A 22,584-nucleotide genomic window follows, 5' to 3' on the forward strand; every position below is an offset into this window, starting at 1 on the left:
TAGTAGGATAATTTCCTTACTAAATATTCATAGAACTAGACTTTTAACACTCTGTTATGAGAATCAGAATTTAAATCATGGGATGCTTCTATACCGATGGCTCATAGTGCTAATAAATCACTAGGGAGTATACAGCATTGCTGCTCTGCTTACGTAGTTGATGGAGTGCTAGTGCAATCAAGCTCTAGCACAATGCTGATAGTGTATGTTACTGTGACAGGATTTCTGTACCAGTAAAACTATTGGCACTGCGCTAGAGTTTCCATACTCTATTACTATGTTAATTGCATAAGCAGAACAGCAGTGTTGGATACTACCCATTGGATCTGTAAACTACAAGTAGAATTGCAATCAATTTTCCACACTATCCAAGGACAATGTGTATTTTCTGTGTATACCCACCACTATGTTCCATCCATACTAGTGCCTTTAGTGTTACTCATTTTTAAGGCACATGGTTTTGATGTGGGAAGTGACTTATTTATTTATTTATTTATTTAGAGTATTTTTATCCCGCACCTCAGCCAAAAGGCTCTCGGAGCGGCTTACAATGTATCAATAAAGAAGACAGTCCCTACCCTCAGGCTTACATTCTAAAAACTTATCAGGAAGTTGAATCTGTAACAGCTCAGTATATATTTACTATACCCTTTGCAGGAGAAAGCCATTTTAATTAACCTTTTAAGTAATGTTAGATTACTTTTCTGGCTATATCTTTTATTTTAAAAATTCCAAATAGTTGATGCCATTTAAATGAAAGACAGCCTCATAAACTATAACACTATACATCAAAAGAAAACATTTCCATCTTAGTAAGGTAGTGACTGAAAAGGGTTTTTTTTTTAAAGGAACATAGGAAACTGCTTTATACTAAAGTCACACCCTTGGTCCATCAAGCCCAGTATTGTCAGCACTGACTGGCAGCACCACTCCAAGGTTTCAGGTAGGAGTTTTTCTAGCCCTGCCTGGAGATGCTGGGGAATGAACCTGGGATTTTCTGCAGGCCAAGCAAGCATGTGTGTTACCATTGAGCTAATATCTCATATCTCCCCCTGGTAGCTCCTAGTCCCGACACTCATTCCCAATTATCTAGAGTTTGGGAAGACATCTAGACCCATTACGTTTTAATCAAAACCCTGAAAAGGATGCCACAACAAAGCACTTTCTCTACATACATTCCGTTCTCCAAAGATTGACAACGTTCAAGATTTAAAAGCACAGCTTCTCCATGTCCTTCAGCCACTGGTGCAGCCAAGTAATTTCAAACCCTGGACTTAATGGTCTTAATGTGTATGTGTGTGGGTGGAGGATCTTTAGACGATCATGTGTATTTCTTCCATTTGTGAAACATACGACTAACACTTCTCTTTCCTCTCCCCAACTGCCATTCCATGTTTTAAAAAGGTTTCAAAATTCCTAATTCTTTAGCACAACAAACCTGTATGCCAACCCCGACTTTTTAAAAATAATAATACTCTTGAGTATATGCAATTTTTCATTTTAAACTCACTTAAATCATAGCATCATGATTACTACAGGAATAAATGGAATTTGCTTCAGCTGTCCCCATGCCTTCACCGCCAACCCTTCTCTGGCTGGTCATTTGCCCAGCTCCCCTTGGCTGCGGGGCCCTGGGCTTCGCCCCCACTGTCCAACCTTAGTTGCACAGGGCAACTCACTAGGCCCGGCCCCACTCTTTCCATCCCACAGCATCCCCGTTCTGGGCCGCCGCCGCCCTAAGAGAACTCCCACGTCTCGGTCTCCTCTACCGAGTGGCTCATTCCTCGTTTCCTTCCGCCGCGGTAACCATCTCGCGATATCTCTTGCGATCTCACTCCGCCGGGCGCTCTGGCATCGCGAGATCCCCTCGACAAGATGGCGGCGCGGTCGAGTCGGTGAGAGGAGCGGCAGGTGGAAGGGAGTTTGAAGGCGGCTCGGCTGGGTTCGGAGCTCCTCAGCCAGCGGGGCGTCCCCGGGTGGGGCGGGAGGAATGCTGCCGGGACGGGACTCGCCGCCGCGGCTCTGAGCTCCTCGAGCCCTCCCGCAGCGACTGCGGCGCCGCGTCTCCCCGTCCGCGCCCGGGGCCGCCGCTGGCGATGACCGGAGAGAAGCTGCGCTCGCTGCGCAGGGACCACAAGCCCAGCAAGGAGGACGGGGACCTGCTGGCGCCCGGCGAGGAAGAGGCGGCTGCCGCGCCTGGCGGAGGAGGCGCCTTCACTGGCGGCCGGGCGGGGAGCGGCAAGGGCGGCCGCGCCGGCAGCCACCGCATCTTCACCAACCACCACCGGCTGCCGTTCAAGGCAGGACCCGGGGGGTCCTCACCCGCCGCCGGAACCGACCCCGACAAGTGTCCGGCGGCGCAGTTCCCCGTGCATGAGTGTGTCTTCAAGGGGGACGTTAGGCGGCTGTCGGCGCTGATCCGCACGCAGGGCATCGGCCAGAAGGACAGTCACGGTAAGAGACGGGTCTCCGCCAGTCCCCCTCCTCCCCCCCCCCATGCTACGGAGGGCTGAGCCTTCTGATGCCCAGGCTCCTGAGGCAAGCCGACTCGCTCGTGACCCGTCCCGTGTTGTCCCAGTTTATTGCTAATCCGGCCGTCGTTCTGCTGCTGTCGCGTTCCGCATCCTATTATTCGGCTTGGTTTTGAGATTTCTCTTGGAAAGTGTATAGCGCCTTCTACACCTGAGGATTATCCCAGGAAAATGGAGCGATCCCCTGTGTGTCATTTGCATGCACAGAGATGATCCCTGGACAATCCCTTGGAAAAAGGCAGGTGTAGAAACGGCCTAGGTCTCCAGCGTTATAGCCTTTCTGTCTCCCCTTCCCAAGAGTTCAAGCACTCACTTCAGAGTGGGATAGCCTTGAATGTGACCCAGAAAAACCGAAGAGGGGCGTCCCTGCTTTATCACCATGACGTGAAGTCCCTCTGTCGGTGATCAACGGAGCCTGTGATAGGACTGGGATCTCTTTATCTCCTTTGGGATATGTGCTGCCTCTTATCCACCTGGGATCTCCAGTTCCTATCTTTGTAAATCTATCACGATGACCCAGTAAAGTAGCTTTAGTTCAGAAAGGCTTTGTGATGGCAGAACCTCTGCTGACCCAGTTCTGGGTTATATCAAACGAAGAAATATAAGATTAAGGAGGATCAGTGAGCATACAGCCATATGCTACTGAGAGAATTTAGTTCCAGGGAGGGGGGGAGTACTTCTGGGAAACATCGGCTTTTCTTTTCTTTGGGAATTAGAACAAAGATTGCCTCCTCACTTAGTCCTTGGCTATTTACATTAATGCATGGTAGTTGCCACTGAACGCAGAATTGTATTATCCTGGAGTTAAGGTTTCAAGTCTGCAAGACAGTTTATGAGCTCAGCATCTCCCCTTCCTTTCAGTGCTGATGTCCCAGTCAGAAGTACAGACATAGTTAATTCTTCCCATTTATGATGTTTCTGAATTTTGTATAAGCCGTAATGATAACTCTGCTGTGGGTCTCATAGCAAAATGCTTTGGTATATCATTGCATAGTTTACATAGGAATGGATGTTTCCTAATCTGTAATTATTGCAATCAAAAATCCCTAGGCCTTCATGGTTGTTAGAAAACATGTTGCCCACTCTATTCCAATCTTTACCTGGGATGCACTCTTCAGCTGCCATCCTATGCATATTTGGAAGAAATTCCTGTTGAATTCCGTGTGTTAAATTGGGCTACATCTAATCCATGGGAAGAACTGTCCTTCATATAGTGACCAGATTTGCGCAATCACTGAGAGGAAATAAGCCCTGGTGGCTTGTTCTAAGGTTTCAGGGTGGTTTGTAAACCACTACTACAACCCACCCTTGCTGGGCTCAAACCTCACAGTGGGGGTAATTCTGCTTATTATGCTTGTGACTGGCACGCACGGGGTGGGAAAATAAGCCACTGTGGTTTATTCTCTCTCTGATCATGTGAACCTGCCCATTGTGTATGTTAGGAATGTTCCTTTTCTGGAAAGAAAATTGCCTCTCTGGACACACTTCACTGTTATGTGGTGATTATATTTTCCAGGATAATAATTATTGTGTCGCCTGCCTCTTTCACCTGCAGCCTTGAACTTGGGCTGTAGCCAGATTTTAATATAGTAATCTCAAAGGGTGTGCTTCATTTTTAGTAGTATTTCAGCCTTTCCTTTCTGTGGCCTTTAATGAAAAAGTGGTATGAGTCTCTAAGATTCTTCTTGCTATTCCCACCTTGAGATTTTTATCTGGTGGAATTTTATGCAGTACCTTCATATTTGATGAACAATTGTAATTATCCACTGGGATGTTGTGATACACTCCTTAATACAAAAAACCCAAAAAACCCGGGTAGCTCTTTATTTTTATTTATTTATTCATTTGTTTATTTCATTTGTATACCACCCAATAGCTGAAACTCTATGGGCAGTTCACAAATGTTAGATCCATAAGTACAGCATAAAATATAATATGAAACTTAAAACCACAAATACAAAAGCACAACCAAAATAAAACCGAGCAGAGATTTAAAATGCAGATTTAAAATAGCAGAGTTAAAAAAACTAGGATAGTAAATTGCTAAAATACTGGGAAAATAAAAAGGTCTTCACTTGGTGCTGAAAAGATTATAATAATGTAGGTGCCAGGCAAACCTCTCTGGGGAGCTCATTTCACAGCCGGGATGCCAAAACAGAAAAGGCCCTCCTTTTGGTAGCCACCCACCTCACTTCCTTTGGCAGGGGCTCTCACAGAAGGATCCCTGAGGATGATCTTAGGGTCTGGGCAGGTACATATGGGAGGAGGGGGATCCTTCATATAACCTGTCCTCAAGCTGTTTAGGGCTTTGAATGTTAATACCAGCACCTTGACTCGGGCCCGGACATGGACTGCCAGCTATTGCAGCTGGAAAAGTACTGGTGTGATGTGGTCTCGTTGGCCAGTCCCCATTAACAATCTTGCTGCCCAGTTTTGGACCAGCTGAAGTTTCCGGACCGTTTCAAAGGCAACCCTATGAATAATGCATTGCAGTAAACCAGACGAGAGGTTATCAGAGCATGGATAACTGTAGCTAGGCTATTTCTGTCCAGATAAGAGTGTAGTTGGTATATCAGCCTAAACTGATAAAAGGTGCTCTGTGCCACTGAGTCCACCTGTGCCTCAAGTGACAGTCCTGGATCCCAGAGCACCCCCCAAATTGTGAACCTGATCCTTTAGGGGGAGTGCAACCCCCTCCAGAACAGGTTGAATATTACCTAGCCAGGCAGATGAACCACCCACTAACAATACCTCCATCTTGTCTGGATTGAGTCTCAGTTTGTTGGCCCTCATCCAGTCTATTATTGTGCCCAGGCACTGATTCAGGACAGCCACTGCTTCACCTGGTTTTGATGAAGAAGAGATTGCTGGCCCTTCAGCCCACATCTCCGGATACCCTCTCTTAGCGGTTTCATGTAGATGTTGAATAGCATAAGGGATAAAATAGAGCCCTGTGGAACCTCATGGCCTAGTTGCCATGGCACAGAGCAATAATACCCCAGCACCACTTACTGGAATCTGCCATCCAAGTAGGAGTGGAACCACTGTATCACAGTGCCTCCAACTCCCAACCCAGACAACCTATCTAGAAGGTATTGAAAGCTGCGGAAAGGTCCAGGAGAATCAACAGGGTCGCACGCCTCCTGTTCCTCTCCTGGCAAAGGTCATTCCACAGGGCAACCTTCCAAAACCAGGCTTGAAACCTAATTGAAATGGATCGAGGTAATTGTTTCATTCAAGAGTGCCTGGACTTGTCTTGCAACCACCCGCTCAAGCACCTTGCTCAGGAAGAGGATGTTAGTCACCAGCCTATTCTTGTTAACATCCTCTGGTTCCAGGTTATGCTTTTTCAGGAGTGGCGTGATTACCACCTCTTTTAAAGAGGCCAGCACCACTCCCTCTCTCAGGGAGGAATTTGCAATCTCCTTGACCCAGCCGGAAATGCCCTCCTTATTCGATGTGTTGATCCATGAAAGGAAAGGGTCAGGCACACAGGTGGTTGACCGGACTTGGTCAAGCACCATGCCCACATCCTCAGGCCTCAATATGATACTTATCCAATAAAACTGGACCAGACAGTGCCCTGGATGCTTCTGCTATTGGTACTACATTAATCATGGTGTCTGATTCATGACAAATCTGAGCAACTTCATCTTCAAAGTGCTAGGCAAACTCATCAGAGTGTGCTACCAAGGGTTCCACACACTCTCCCTGACCCAGAGTATAGCAGGCCACAACCCACCTGGAAAAGCTCTGGTGGACAACACTGAGAAGATGCAATGCTGGTGGAAAATAACTGTCTCTTCGCCACCCATTTGTAATGTAAAGCTGTGCCTTTGCACCAAGCAGAATTTCAGTACAGAAATTGGCTTTCCTTGTCTTGATACTTTTGAGATCTCTCCCATGATATTAGTACATGAGTGTAATTTCTGGATTCCTTGCTGTTCCAGGGCATAATCTGGCAGGGATGTCTGGGTGTAGTTTGTTTTCCATTGGCATTATAGGTTGTCTTCCATCACTGCACCTTTAAAAATTCGAGGAAGAACAGTGTTGTGGTGCATTCAAAGATACATTCACGTTCACGCAGTTTCAATAAGAATAGCTTTTCTTCTTGATGTGTAGATGCTTGCATGTGGCACAGTTCATGTCTAATCTTATGACCAATTGGAACATTTGACATTGGTCATAATTGGACATTTGATTAAACTTAACATAGTTGCTTATGGCCTTAAAAACAAATTCTGTCCCCTGAAGTGTACCATCTGCCTCCCTCACTTGTGAATACGGAGACAGATAGGGAATGCTAAAAGAGGCGTTCACACAGTTGAGGGAGTGTGGATAGCCGATCATGCCGCCTTCCATCTCTTCCCCAAAGTGTCCCTGCTGTAAAACAGCTTGCATAGCACTAAATATATTAGGGTTGTGCACCGCCTCGGGCCGAGTCAAGTCGGGCTAATTCAGCCTGCCTTGGCCTGAAACTGAGGTGGTACTGGGTTGGCCCAAGGTGCCCCGAAGCTGAAGCAGATTGGTACCAAAGACTTGTGACATCTTGGGCCCATTCGGGGCAGTGCTGGGCCACTCCCCCAGCCTGTCCAGGAAAACTTGCACAAGGCCATTGGACGCACTGGACTCACCTCCCCCACTCTACCCAGTCATCTTCCATCACTGCTGCTCGGATTTACCTTCAGTTTCCATAAAGGGCAATTTCCCTTAGTTTGTGGCCATAGAGCTATTAAAAAAAGAGAGCCCTGCGATCTTGCCTTTAAATCGTGGCTCAGCTCTCAGGGAAGAGGATGCACAGGAAGGTAAGTGGCAGTGGCGGGAGGTGACCGGAGAGGGAGGTGAGTCCAATGAGTCCAATGGATTCCTGGGTTCCCGCCGTGCAGCTGACACCCAGGAAGCCTGCATAGTCCCCTGAAACTTATTTATTTATTTATTACATTTATATACCACCCCATAGCCAAATCTCTCTGGGCAGTTTACAAAAGTTAAAAACAGTAAACATTAAAAATATACAAAATTTTAAACTATCAAAAACATAAAAACAACAGTATAAAAACAACAGTATCCATTTAAAAACCACAGTTCTGGGGGCCATTAAAAATTTTTTTTAGCGTTGTTAAATGCTGTTAAAATGCCCGGGAGAAGGGAAAAGTTTTGACTTGGCACCTGAAAGATAACAGTGTTGGTGCCAGACGAGCCTCGCGTACCAAAGTGAGGCAGGCAAGCCCCGAAGCAGTCCAAGTGTGGTGGTTAGCCTTTTCATCCCACCACTTCACATATTGGTACCAAAGCTTCATGGTGCCTTCTTATAATCTGTAACAGCAATAGGAGTGAAAAGAGCTTCTGCAGTGTGCTTCATGGTTATTGCAGAGCTAATACATCACTTCTATACACTTTTACTGAGGTGCAGTTGAGGCATGACTGAGCAATTTGATCAGAAAAAAGTATTAATTAATAAGCTTGATTGAACACTAACACTTGGCACTTGGTTCTAAAGTAAACATTCTGTCACTAGTCACCAAATCTTTGGCAGTCTGGGACTGATGAACTTGACCTACGCTTTTGCATCTGGGCCTTTTCCTGTTTTACCCTGTTGTAAATTTACTAGAGCCTGCCCAGAGCAGGGTTCAGTTGTACTTGAAGAAGGAAAGTGTTACTCATAAAGAGCATAGGAGTTCCGTTAGAAAAATAAAAATATGAAGTGTATTTTATTTGTGTACACTATGATGGTAACTGGGCAAAGGTTTGTTTGATTGCCACAGCTTTAGATCCATTTAATTAAAGGAATATGAGAGTCTCATCAGAACACATTGAACTCTATCTGACTGGTAACATCCAGCTGCAACACTGAAGTCAGTCATGCAGTAGTCTGAGGCCATGGCTAGACGAGGGGGGTTGAGGGCGATGATCTTGTAATTTTATGATCATGAGATCGCCCCCCTTGTCTACATAAGGCACGTGACATCCTAGGAGGAAGAAGACGTCACAGTCACCTTTTTTTTTCCTATCGGAGAGGAGTGCAGAAGCGCTCGTGCACAAACCGTGAGTGTGTTTGTTAGTTTGTTTTTTAAAAAACCCGCTCCCCCACCCCCCAATGGGCACGGAGCTCCGAGCCCAGGTTCCAGCTCCTCGCGGTTCCTCATGAGTAGCCGGGACAAACCATGACACCTGGCCACACATTCCACGGTCTCAGGATCAGCCCAGGACTGCGGAAAAACCAGGCTAGAAGGTTAGGGCAAAATCCCGGGGAAATGGAGGGATCATCCCTCCCTGACCCCAGGATCCCCTGTGCGTCATCTGGACACACAGGGATGATCCTGGGGTGATCCCAGGGATAAGCCCTAGTCTAGCCATGGCTTGAGAAAGGATGGTCACCCTGTCAGCTGTGTTGTAGGACAAAGCACAAATATTAGGAACAACTCTTGTATATTAAGCACACCATGGCAATGTGAGATGCTGAGTTCATGTGGCTTTTGATCAGTCACAACTCATTTCCCATAAGGATTATGAGAGAGAAAATCTTGAGTCAGAAACTTGAGTCAGATGGTTTTACAGTGAATTCCAGACAATATGCATTTCAGTGGCCAGAGATTCTTTCAAGAGTTTATGCCTTAAAATAGCAGTAGTCCAGGTCTTGGTGCTTTTATGCCAGTAAAAAATTAAAAGGAAGTTGTATTGAGCACTGAGAAAAGCTCCAATGTAAGACTACAGTTAGGGGCAAACAACTCTTCAGAACAAAATAAAAGTTTGAAAAGATTGTTTGGTGTCAACAAAATGAATTGGTTGTTGCCCAGAGACTTCGATTATCAGAAAAAGGAACGAATTGGTTTGGGAAAATAACAAGCTTTGTTTAGACCACCACTAGCTCAGTGGGGGCGGACTAGGAGTAGTGTTTTTGCTGCCCCTGACAGCCACCAGGAGAGAGAGTGTTCCATGTGCAATTTAATACTGCCCTGCATTAAATGGGTCAGCACAGTAGAGGCTTCTGCACAACCGTATTCCAGTGAAGTCTTACGCCTCATTAAAGTAAACTTAGTCTATTGTTTGTTTGTGTTAATTAAATATGCACAGTTTTAAACAATAGTAAAACAATAGGTTTTTTTGTATCTGATTATATACTTTAGAAGAGCATATAATCAGATATAATCAGTTTTCTCTCCTGGTGTATGTGCATGTTATCAAAGATTGCACCTACCATCTTCAACTTTTGCGAACACTTCGAATTATATATATATATTTAATATTGCTCAGTTAATATTTTTAATTGATTGAAATACTTTTAATTGATCTAAGTGATTAAACATTGTGCCCATATTGAAGGTGTCAAAAGCCATTATGGCAATAATGGAGACTTTCACCTGGAGGTAACTGTTACATCCCCCAAACAACCAGACAAATGTTACATTACAAAGTTAGCTGTATTGTGGCCACTGTCCATGGTTCCTGTTTAGTCCTTGAGAAATGCAATTGAACTTTTAAAATGAATTCCAATTCCACTGTTTTTGTCAAGATTCTTTGAAGCTGCTACTTGCATTACCGTATTTCTTCGATTGTAAGACGCCATCGATTCTAAGGCGCACACTAATTTCAGTGCCACCAACAGGGGGAAAAGCATAAAACTCTCGTCATGAGCAAGATCGCACGCGCTTGGACGACATCGCACGCCCCCCCGCCACTTGTGCCGCGCTCTCTATGCTCCCCCGTGTGCCCTTCTGTCCCTTGTCCTCTCTATGCCTTGGCCTCACATCCCCCCCCCGGTTCTAGCCTTCGCCGCGGCTCTGTAGTTTGAGGTGGCGCTTCCTTCTCGCGCTCCGCCTCTCCCTCGTGAGCCGAGGGAGGTGCTTTCTGAAGCGGCGCTAGGAGAGCCTGGCTGAAGGTGAAGAAGGCGCAGGAGCTTGAGGGTTGGAAGCGTGAGGCACGGAACTGGGGTGTTCCCCAGAGGGCAGGCGGAGAAAGGAGGAGTAAGCGGCCCGGCCTGGCAAAGCGGGGGGGGCGGGGGGGCGGTGAGGTGGGGAAGAGGCGGCGCGGAGGCATCGTCCTGGCAACAAAACGCTTGGCTGTTTTTTGGTGAGGCTTTTGAGAGAGCCTTTCTTAGGTTTTCTGTTGGTAGTGGAAGCTGGTTGGCGCCGAAGGGGTGGGAAGAAGGGGTAGATACCGTATTTCTTCGATTCTAAGACGCCGTCGATTCTAAGGCGCACCCCATTTCTAGAGCTGTTACTTTAGGGAAAAAAGTGTGTCTTAGAATCGAAGAAATACGGTATATTTCCTGTGAGGAATATAAACAGAAGGCAGTAGCCCAAATGCAGATATGACTTATTGCAAAAATAGTAAAATCTTATTTTAAAAATATATAATGTATTTTGAAATTTGTTGCACAAGATGAGATTAATGGGGAAAGAGCGGGGAAGTGTAGGATCCAAATTATACTTTCTCTTGGGTAGCTTTCTTCTATGGTTTTGTGTACCAGGCATGTTTTCTATGATCAGCCACCACCACGGTGACTGACGTATTGGCATTGTTATTTGTAGATGAGATAAGTGAACATCTGAGCTATCTTCTATCTGGTCAGATATCAGCAGCTCCAAAACTATGTAAGTGTTGGGGTTTTCATTGGTGCAGGACCATGCTATGACCACGTGAGAGGGAACAGTATTTAAAATCCCAGAAATACCACTTTTCAGAGATGACTAATATTCTAGGGCAGCCTTCACCAACATTTTGCCTTCCAGAGGTCTGTACTACAACCCCCAGCATCTCCAGACAGCATGGTACTACAAAAATGCTTCCTTGGTTAATATTAAAAACAAAGCAAATCTTGCTTATGCCCCTTTTCACAATTTCTTCAGTTACAGTAAAATATAATATAGAGTAGAATCGTCACAATTTTTAGAACATACATTATTTTAGATATGTACCTAATACAGGTCCTGCCCACAGGCTTACAATTTAAAGTAAAATGAAAACATGTTAGAGGGAATGCCATACATTTTGGACTTTCCCTAAGTTGATATCGCACAAAAGAAATCACCTGAATTCCTTTTAAGGTCTCAGTAGTAGTGGAAGTCAGCTGCTCAGTGTCTTGCATATTTCATGGTTAATATCACTTATTCCACATCTATTGAGACAATCAGTAATCAGCAGACCATCATGGTATGATAAATTACAAGTATAATTTAAATATATTTGATATATAAGGAGACTGTAATCAATTAAGGCTTGATTAAACTTCAGGCCAGGGAGATAGAGTGTGCTTCTTACAACAAAAGATTATTCTAGAAGGTTGAAAAGTGCAGTGCTCAAGCTACATTCCAGAACGTAGTTAGAAAAGTGTAGTTTCTAATTAATGTATTTTCATTTCCCATGGATTAGTCCATTCACGGAATATTAAAATTCAGTATGGGAAATGTAATGACTTGTATTCCACAATTTTGGCTTAATTTAAGAAAAGTTAGTTTCTATCTTCAAGTTGTAACAGCTGGTAATATTTCAGTTATTTGCATTTTAACAAAGATTGGTGAAAACTGCATACCTTTGCATAGAACTGTTCATTTTGTTTATAATTCTTTCTTCCAGTTTTTGTCATTCAGCTGGAAAATTTGCTTAACTTTCCAGCCCTACTTCTAAAATTTTCCAGCCATTGTCTTTCTTCATTGCTATAAAATCAAGATTTGATCTTTTCAGAAAGCTGACTTCTATGTCCTGTATCAAATTCTATGCTTTCAAATCACAAATACAGAAAATCCATAACTCTTCTTTGTTTATAATTTTAAGCTATTACTTTTATCTTTTTCCAGTAATTAAGTATTTTGAATTTATTTATATGCCACCATTTATAATTATCCCAGGGCAGTTTGCAGTATAGTGAATGATACCCGGTTTACATTACACCACTTTAATAAGAGTTCATTTATACAACTGGACCTGTGCAATGAATAAATAAAATATGCTGCTTAATTTTTTATTAGAATAAATTCCTCATGGGTAGTGACCTAGATCTGTCATTATTGATAACAATGGAGACTTTACAAACCTTAATTAATTTAGGGTGACAGAATGTCCCTTGGTTTTTCAGTATTTTTAATTATTCTTGTCCTATTAATTTCCCAAGAGTAAAATTGAATATGGAAATAATATAGATAATGTAGTAAAGCGACTCATTATATGATTTAACACTGTTTGCTCAGATCAAATTTAAAACGATAGGATTATTATACTTAAATCGTCGTAACCTCAATTGTGCGTTATCAATGTGAAATTTCATATTTTATTCTGCCTGATTAAGATCCTATAAACTTATTAAACAAAAATGTATTTTTTCTTTATAGGAAACACTCCGTTACATCTTGCGGTGATGTTGGGGAATAAAGGTTGGTTATTGTGCTCTTATATCTGCTTTAAAAGAAAACATTGTCTCATATAGAGGTCGAAAAGAAAGGGAAAAGTTCCACCAACACTCCTGAAATTGATCTTTTCCCTTTCTTTTCAGTCTCACAGTGAGGGTTCCTCTTTTTTTGCTTTTCATATAGAGGTCAGCAACTAGAATCCCCAGGACGGATTTTTCGTTCCTTTGCACATCTGCTTGAAGAGAGCAACAGAACAAGAGGAGAATTCCTCTTTTTTAAAAAAACAAAAAGCCCTCCTCTCAACTTTCCAATCAGGAAATAGCTGGGGAAGATGGTGGTGAGGTTCACCAAGGAATAGTACAAGTGAGAAGAGAGTGGTCCCTTCTCTCCCTTCCCACATCTGTTCTTCCTTGTTCCTCCCTATCAGCTGTTTACTGTCATGAGGGGAGGAGAGTGGCAGCTGGACGTGCTAGGCATGGCCCACTCAATCCCCATTCATATTGACTTGCTAGTAAACTCATTGTTAGTCAGGCCGCTATAACAAATTTCTGTTATCTTATTTGGTACTTGTTGGGGAGGTACAATGGTGGCAAAGTATTTGTGGAATGAATTGGAGTTGTGGCGTGAAATGAAGGCATTGCTGCAGATCCAGGGGCTCTGTAAGGCCAAGAGGATGAGGAGGGTAAACTACTTGCTTATCTACAAACTTGGTGCTTGTCAGAAGGCTTTGTAAAGTACAATGCAGCAGCATCGATGCAAAGGGCAATGAAGTTGTGCTTCCTCTTAGTGGCTTCAGCAGGAGTAAGAACATGAGTGAGAACTGGAAATGTGCCTACCGCCATTTCCTCTGCCATCGATCCTTATTGCTAACAATAAGTGAGCGGGAGGGGTGGCAGTCATTCTGAGACTATGACAGAGGGATTTGGGGTTTGGATACTGCAACAGCAGTTTGCACACCATGGCAGAGGGAAATACCGGGGTGGGGGAAAGCCCTGTTTATCCCAGTAACCATTGTGGAAATGCTGTCAGTGCTGTGTTACTGTAAGCTAGAGACAGGACCACACTCTACATGCTTTCCATTTGCCCTTGCTTATTTAATGGCAATAGCTGTAGGAAGATTGTCATGTAAGAGAATTACTACCTGCATACTTCTACACACCACAGTCTTTCATTCTTTTGTTGTTATGTTGCAAAGGGTCAGATGGGACTCAGAACATGTTTATATAGCAGGGACTGAAACTGGGTAGAATAAAGTACTGTAAGAGAAGTACTGTAATTTTCAGAACTTTCTATCACTCATATGTAAAACCCCATGAATATTGACAAAGATACTGTTTTCAGTTCATTTTTTCCAGCATAGTTGTGTTAGCAAAAAGACTAATCATAATAATTCATTCTAAGGACTGGAATACATTTACTGTCCTTTTGTTATGTTATTTTTTCAAAGCCCCTATTGACTAGGTTCATGCAACACCACAACTTACACTCAAGGTTGAGTGTGAATTGACTGGATTGTCATTGAACTGTGAGTTGTTGTGTTGTGTAAACCCAGCTATCTTAACAACCTATGGTTTGTTAACCACATATAACCCACAGTTCACAAACCAACAACAACCATGGGTTCACTTCGTGGGTTGTTCGTGGTTAGCAAACCGTGATTTGTTAGTGTGGGTGGGTTCACACAACACCCATAGTTCAACAACAACCCACATTCAACCTACAATCAACCTTGAGTGTGGGTTGTGGTGTTGCATAAACCCAGCCATTGTGATGTTTTAGAAGCAGAGTTCTCAGACTATGAGGTGGGCTGTTCTACAGAGGAAGAAATAGCTTCTAGCAGATGCGCAAGCAACTTCATACTTAGTTACAGTCCTACCATACGGTAGTGTATAAACTTATCCAAGCTTCTTATCCTCAGTGTCCTTAACTACCAAAATGCCTTTTGCTGCAAATACTTATTGGGTAGAAAATCTCTGTAGAAGACATTTCATATTGCTTTTGAGAATTGAAGGCACAATTCAGCAGTTAAATAACCTTAGTGGAAATCCTTTTATTATCCTGAAGATAAAATTATTCTGGAGATCAAAATTAAAAATATGTTCTCTGAGGATTGACTATTGGATCAGTATATTATATGTATCACACAGTGGGCTGGCCAGCAAGGAAGTCTAAGTCTCTAAAGTTAAGTTTATTTTTCTTTTCCTTCCATTGCTGTTTTTTATGAAAACATCATCGTCTAGTATCTCATGACCTTCCTAGTTTTATCTGAGATCTGGACTAAATTCAGTAGGTTGAATCCAGATTCAGTCATGCTTAAAGTAAACCCATTGAAATCAAAGAGACTTAATTTAGACATGACTGACTTGGGTCCTATTTCTTTTAGCAAGTCTGCTCTAAGCATCCCGACATCTAGATTCATCTGTGAAAAGTGAGGGAATAACTGCCTTATTCTTATTCTTCCCTCATTCCATTTTTCGTTTCTCATTCATGCTACTCATTCTTTTTCTTTCTTAATGTTTGTATGGCATAACAGTTGGGGAGGTTGGGAAGTAGATGCCGGTGGTTGGGCCACACTAAAGTGGCAGAACTGGTGGTAGTTTCTGTCTTTTGAAGGTACAAAACTCCTAAAATGTTTGTTTTTAAAACTGGTAAAATTATGTTTTGGCCTCCTAATTTCAGGCCTTGGGCTCAGATGCATTCTTTCACTTGCTCTTCTCCCACTCTCCCCACTGCAGATAAAAGTTACCAACTGAACAGAGGTGTGCAAGCAGGGTAGAGTCTCAGTATTTCCTCCAGTGTAGGATAAATAAAACTATGCTTAGTTGATGATTAAGATGTTCTCTTTCATCCCTAATCACGTTACAAGTGTTACTCAGAGTGCTGTGGGTCCTCTTTATCCACTAGCATCCTTGGCTGACTCAACTAGGTAAGATATTGACATGAAACAATCTCCAAACCTCAGTACAACTGTGTTAATTAGAAAGAGTAGACACAAGCTAGATGCTCTGTATGGCAGACAAGACTGTTCAATCATTTCCTGTTAATCTCAGAGTCATAATTATTTGTGCACAAATGGGCAGTTAAACTGTTCTTACATATTTGTAATTAGTCATTATGCAATAGTTCTTAAAAGTATAAATTACTAAATCATAGTGGTACAGGCTTTAGCCTTTTTCTACCTTTCAATTCAAAGTCTGCCTCAAGCTAGCTATCTTACAAAGGAATGGCATTACTAAGGCATACTGTGAAAACAGGGTTGTATCCATTTGGTGTCTTCCATTGATGGAAGTCTCTTTGATCCAGCCGAGAACAGGGAGAAAAGTGATTTTGGCTGATTCTCCTTCTCCTTGTAGGAGCCTGTGCCACCTCCCATGCTGTTCTGAAGAGTCCCCACCAACCCTCCAAAGCAGATCTGTGGAGGTGTGTTGGGGGACTATAGGGGAAGGAGGCATTTCCAAAACTGCCTTTCTCCCCATTCTGTTGATAGAAGCTCCACTGGATCAAAGAGCTGTTTGTTAGCAGTGGGATACCAATTCCTTTACAGTTCACAAGAATCTACTATCCTACTTCAGTTAATGTACCTGAAAGTTATAATTAAAATAGTAAAATTGTTTGATAAGATGATGCAATTTCTTCTGAATATCCTGTAAGATTAAGGAAACTTTGCATTTCACTTCCACAAGATGTACTGATGACCAGCATCTAGGATGGCTTTAAAAAGGGATTTGACAAATTCATGGGGGATAAGATTCCAATGGCTACTATTCATGATGGCTGTATATTCCCCCAGTATTAGAGGCAGTATGACTTTTTATACCAGTTGCTGGGAAATATGAGTAGGAGTTTGCTACTGCATTGATACCCTGCTTCTGGGCTTCCCATAGGCACTTGATAAGTTTTTGGTCTGAACTACCAGTGCTCTTCTTACATTCTTATGAATCATTTTCCATGTTCCTAACAATTATAGGCAAGTTTCATGTAAAATCATTTTAAACCATTTTGAATCCTGATTTTCAAATTCAGTTCCAAAGATGCTTGCAATGATTGTGGTTTAAGAAGGGGCATGGTCTGTATCATAAGCAAAATCTATAGTGCATTCTTAGTTTAGGTAAATCTGTACAGATAATCTCCTTGGATAATTGTAGAGCAGATTGGGTTGTTAAATAAGCGTCTTTCAGATTTGATTTCTCTGTAATCTGTAATGGCTCTGGAGGGTACAAGGCTAGGTCCAGAAAAGCTAGTTATGTCCTAGCCCTGCTGGAATCAATGGGTCAAGTTAGTCCTCTGGATCCAAGCCAGCTGTTCTATCCAAACCATCGGTTTACACCAAAATGCTACATAACATGTTTTAAATGCAAACAGCATCCTCAACTGGTTTGTTTTAATGTGCTGCTCAACTGTCTTTGAATTAGAAAAACATATTTACTTCAGTATTGGTTGTGTCCATCTATAAGTAGCTCTTTGCAGAAGAGTGATTTAATAGACTTATTTAGAAAATAATTACTGCTTCTTACTTTATTATAGAATGTGCTCACTTGCTTTTGGCCCACAATGCTCCTGTGAAAGTGAAAAATGCTCAGGGATGGAGTCCTCTTGCAGAAGCCATCAGCTATGGAGATAGACAAATGAGTAAGAATCCATTGCTCTGGTTGTTTGACATAAATATAGAAAATCCATTTTGCCTTTAAAACTAGTGGTATATTGCAAAAGTGTTTAGATTAGGGTGGACATAGAGATATAAAATTTCTGGAACTTGAGGCCATGGGGAGGGAAATGGGAACAGTTCCTAAATCAGCTCTTCCCAACCAGGTGCCCTCCAGATATTTTGGATTTCAGCTTCCATCAGCATCAGGCAGCATGGCTAATGGTCAGGAATGCTGGGCACTGTAGTCCAAAACATCTGGAGGGCACCAGGTTGGGGAGGGCTGATTTAAGAACATAAAGCAGGCTTTCTGTTTCTAAAGTTATTTTATGTATAACTTAGTTTGCTCATAAAATTATCCTTATTTTAAAACTTTTAAAATAAAAGTATTATAAACTCAGTAAATTTATAATTATTGTCTGAATACACTAGAACTACATTAAATGACTGCTGTAGCATCAGAAAGACAGGACTCCATAAAACAAACACCAAACTGTCAAGAATGAACATTTACTGTCAAGAATACACAGTGGTGGCTCTACTCACATTTTGGGAAACTGAGCATAAAGGTCTATCAGTAAAATATATGTTAGAACAATAATTTTAATAAGGAATAAAATAAATAACTATGCTGGGAATCTTACAGAGAGGATTTTTTAAAAAATCTCCATGTCGTCATTATTTCCAGAATTTTTACATCTCTAGTCTTTCTATTAAAGTGTTCTTATTGCATATTTTTTAGAAATCATTTGGTAGTGGGGAGTAAAGGCTGGGTAATGTTGTATGAATACTTGTCTATAGAATCATAGAATAGCAGAGTTGGAAGGGGCCTATAAGGCCATCCTGCTCAATGCAGGAATCCACCCTAAAGCATACCTGACAGATGGCTGTCCAGCTGCCTCTTGAATGCCTCTAGTGTGGGAGAGCCCACAACCTCCCTAGGTAACTGGTTCCATTGTCGTACTGCTCTAAAATTCTAAAAGAAAATATTTCGTAATCCAAAGCTATTTAATTTCTCCTATTTGCAGGGTGGGCGGGGGGAAGCAGAAACAGTCCTTAGAAAAAAAATGTTTCCCCCCTGAATTTTTCCAGGTTTTTTCCCCCGGGCCTTTACATCTCCAAGTCAGCAATTTGTGGCCCTCCAGATGTTTGGCTTAAAACTTCCATCAGCCCTAGCCAACAGAGCCAATGGTCAGGAATGATGGGAGCTGGAAGACACAACTTTTGGAGGGCTACAAGTTGCTCACGCCTGGTATAAATCTTGAGCATCAAATCAATCATTTTTAAAGCATAATGTATAATGTTCTGCTATAGACACACCAGATAAGCAAGTATTAGGGTTGGTGAAGAGGTGAAGCTGGCTATTATTTAATTATTAATTATGATTAAGAGATCAGGAATGGATCACATGAGTCTTCCCCTGGCCTTAAACACAGTTTAAGTGATACATTGGCACCAACATTAACTATGAGTAAGTCAAGAGCAAAATTATACTGTTGTTAGGTAAGACTTAGTTAACCAACCATATATTAAAATCGAGACCAATTCTTCAAGAAGGCAATGTGGTGTTGGTGTTATTATTATATCCTGCTCCTCAACTGATGCATAAAGTGACTGACTCATTCTTTCTATAGAAGTAGTTTACCCAACTTGCTTCTGCCTTTGTAAGGCCAAAAATTTTCATGACAGATTAATATTATTCTATTTGTTCATATCTAAATGTTTAATTTTATTCAACACAAATTACAGAGTGAACTTGATTTGCTTATTATAAATTACATCTCACAAGACTAGATTAGGTAATATCTAACTTTCATATTACTTACATGCAATGTTCAGGGTTAATTATAGACAATTTGAATAAAAGAGCCTTCTGTCATATTATGGAATGGCAGATGAATATATGTTCATTGCTATTTATTTAATTATTTATTTTTAAAAAGCTGTTCAATAGAATGCTTCAGATCCAGTGTTTAAATGGTGGAAGATTCTTCCAACCATGATGAACATCAACACTATGGCCACAACTGAGGGATGCTTGCTGGTACATGAATTTTAGAAATTTTAGAAACTCCTTCAGAAAACAATCTGGAGTTGGATATGAGAGGTATTAAAGGGAAAACATTGCTGCAACTCCAACATTTGTAAGATGGAAGTGCATGTAAAGGCTTTGTGTGCATGAAAATACTGTATTACATGATGCTCCCTGTGGTCTCCTATCCATATTACTGACCCGGTCCACAGCTGCTTTTCAATAATGCTGGAGTATTTATTGTTCCCAGATTTGTCTTATTAGGCTCCATGAAAGTGGTATGCATTGCTTTCTAAATGGTAGTAGATAGGGATAATATTGGAACTATATCAATGCAAACTGGCTTTTGCTACCTTCCTGCCATGCTTTTGCATACATTTTCCAGTAACAAAAAGGATCTTAAAGGCAGTCCCAGGTCCTGAGTCCCAGTCTTAGTTGATATTTAACATTGCCACATTATATTTGGCTTATAGTGTATTAATTTAGTTACAGCACTCCTAAGGAAACTGAAACAACAGTCTAGGGAAAGTGTTGAAGAAAAGCGACCTCGATTATTAAAAGCCCTGAAAGAGGTAAGTTTGTAAAGATTTTGTCATTTGTGATTTAAGATTATGGGAGCCTTTAATTTTAAAATAATTTGCTGGTTATTGCACTTGATAAGAACAAACGGGCACTTGTACAAGTTCCTGTTTGAGTTACAGCTCTCTAGAGCTGTCCTAGTCAACCTTTTGTCTGTGAACTGCATGTCAGTTGCCTGTCCATCTCCTGTAGAATGGATGGTCTAGGGTGTAGCAGTAGCAGGCCTCAGTGACTAGGTCTGTTCTGTTGTATGTTGCCTGTTCCTGCTACAGAATTTTAGTGCTATGTCTTTGCTATGGTTTGTAACTGATAAAAACGTGGCTTCCAATGTGATATGGTACAGCTATCTGTTGAATCTGCTTTTCCCGGTATGATGATTTTGTCTTGGATAATGATATATTCCCTGGCTCTGCTGCTTTTGACATTTCTTTTATTTCTGGGTTATTCCAAAATTAATGAGCCACTGTATTTGCCTAGCCTGTTTCTGCCTATACAGTAATGTGGTCTTTCAGATGGTAATATAGGATTAAAAGTTCAAATATTCTGGTAGATTGCTGTTCTAGCCATTGTGGCCAATGATCAGCAGCAATATGAGATCTGAATGTTCTTTTTCCTGTTCAAGAAATGCAAAATATGAAAAGAGATGTGGAAAGTACGATCAGCACTAATTATAAAATGGTACAGAAATCTCTAGAAGGGTAATAAAAATAAGTCGTTCACAAGTGTAGTCTTCTGTATTGTTATACTCTTCTAATCAGTGGTGCCATTTAAGTAGGGACAGTTGTCACAGACCACAAATGGTTGTGTTACAGGACCACCAATATCTTTGGTCACCCTGTTAGTTCCATTCTGATAAGCAATTTGTTTGTTTAAAAGATACCTGTTAAACTTTTAACTGAACAGTTAAAAGTTATGAAAAAGTATTCCCTTCCATATCTTAACATTGAAGGGGCCTCTCTTTGGAGCACAGTGGAACTTGCCCACAATATTTGTTTATTTTGAATATATATGCCTTATGGTGTAATCCTATGCATATTTATACAGAAAAAAAATCTTACAGCTCCCAGCATCCCCCATTTTGGCTGGCAAATGCTGGGAGTTGTAGGACTTACTTTCTGTCTGAACATGCATAGGATCACACCCTTAGTTGCTACCAAGCTGTAAAGGCAATCCTTACCTCTAGTGAAATTCCAGTCCAATCTGAAATGGCACCCTGTTTATAATATTTTGTTCTATTAAATTTAAATATCACTTTTATCCAAAGAAACTGCCATTTCTACCTTCTTGCAGTGGTCAAAGCAGTTTGTTTGTTGTTGTTGTTTTGTTTTTACAAATGTCACTGCTATTTTAGAGTTAAAGCAGAACTGGATGAATAAATCAATATGAAAAAGACTGCAGTACTTCACTTTTATGTGACTTTTGAATTTTAAAGTCATGATGAAATTGGTTAATTTATGTTTCTGGAATAGATTGATGACGCAAATATGCTGGAAGGTTTGAATAATGCCCCCCCCCCCCCCGTTTGAACCATGAACATTTGTATTTTCATCAAGATTTTTTAAGAATACAACATAACATGTCAGATAGGCTTATCAACATAACCAGCAAAAACAGCCTGATTTTAAAAAAAAAATACTGGCAGAATAACTCTTTAAAATACATTTCCTGTTGAAGGCTGTCACTGTAGGTGCAAATCTTGTAGAAAATATTTTTTGTGCATGGAGAAAATTGCTGTATGGAGTCTGGAAGAACTAGGTATTTCTAAAGTGGAGGAATAGCCATAAAATGATAGTTAAGATGAGCCAGATTAACAAGACAAGATGACTATGGAATTTCTCTAAGCTAAAGTAAATAGATGACAGATACTTCTAGGTTGCTCCAGAACCCTGTCGTGCTGAGTAAAAAATGGTTTGAATTGGACTGTGGAAACTGTGTATGTGTAGCCTTTCTTCCTTCAAATTGGCAATGTGTCCGTCTTTATATCAGTACTTACGTTAGGAACTGTTCTTGAGCTAGGACATTGCCATTCTCCAATATCTTGTCTTCAAAGGAGGCTAAGGGGAGACATGATAGAGGTGTACAAAATTATGCATGGAATGGAGAATGTGGATAGGGAGACATTTTTCTCCCTCTCTCAAAATACTAGAACCCCGGGGTCATCCCACGAAACTGATTGGTGGGAGATCCAGGACAAATAAAAGGAAGTACTTCTTCACACAGCGCATAGTTAAATTATGGAACTCACTTCTACAAGATGTAGTGATGGCCACCAATCTGGATGGCTTTAAAAAGGGGGTTGGATAAATTCCTGGAGGTGAAGGCTATCAATGGCTACTAGCCCTGATGGTTGTGTGCTATCTCCAGTATTCGAGGCAATAAGCCTGTGTGCACCAGCTGCTGGGGAAGATGGGTGGGAGGGTGCTGTTGCACCATGTCCTGCTTGTTCATCCCTGG

At 41.6% G+C, this 22,584-nt stretch overlaps 1 protein-coding gene across 1 annotated transcript in view; it reads left to right on the top strand.

The window, feature by feature from the left end:
* The first annotated feature begins 2,003 nt into the window (after nucleotides 1-2,003).
* The window catches only part of ANKRD13C (ankyrin repeat domain 13C), a 38,644-nt gene continuing 18,063 nt past the window's right edge, over nucleotides 2,004-22,584 (top strand). The window contains exons 1-4 of the mRNA XM_063137483.1: nucleotides 2,004-2,454; nucleotides 12,860-12,901; nucleotides 17,402-17,506; nucleotides 20,038-20,123. Coding sequence (XP_062993553.1) covers nucleotides 2,097-2,454; nucleotides 12,860-12,901; nucleotides 17,402-17,506; nucleotides 20,038-20,123 — 591 coding nt within the window. The 5' untranslated portion in view covers nucleotides 2,004-2,096. The remainder of the gene's footprint in view (nucleotides 2,455-12,859; nucleotides 12,902-17,401; nucleotides 17,507-20,037; nucleotides 20,124-22,584) is intronic.

The sequence above is a fragment of the Elgaria multicarinata genome, chromosome 1, assembly GCF_023053635.1.
Source record: "Elgaria multicarinata webbii isolate HBS135686 ecotype San Diego chromosome 1, rElgMul1.1.pri, whole genome shotgun sequence".
NCBI classification, from domain to species: Eukaryota; Metazoa; Chordata; class Lepidosauria; order Squamata; family Anguidae; genus Elgaria; species Elgaria multicarinata.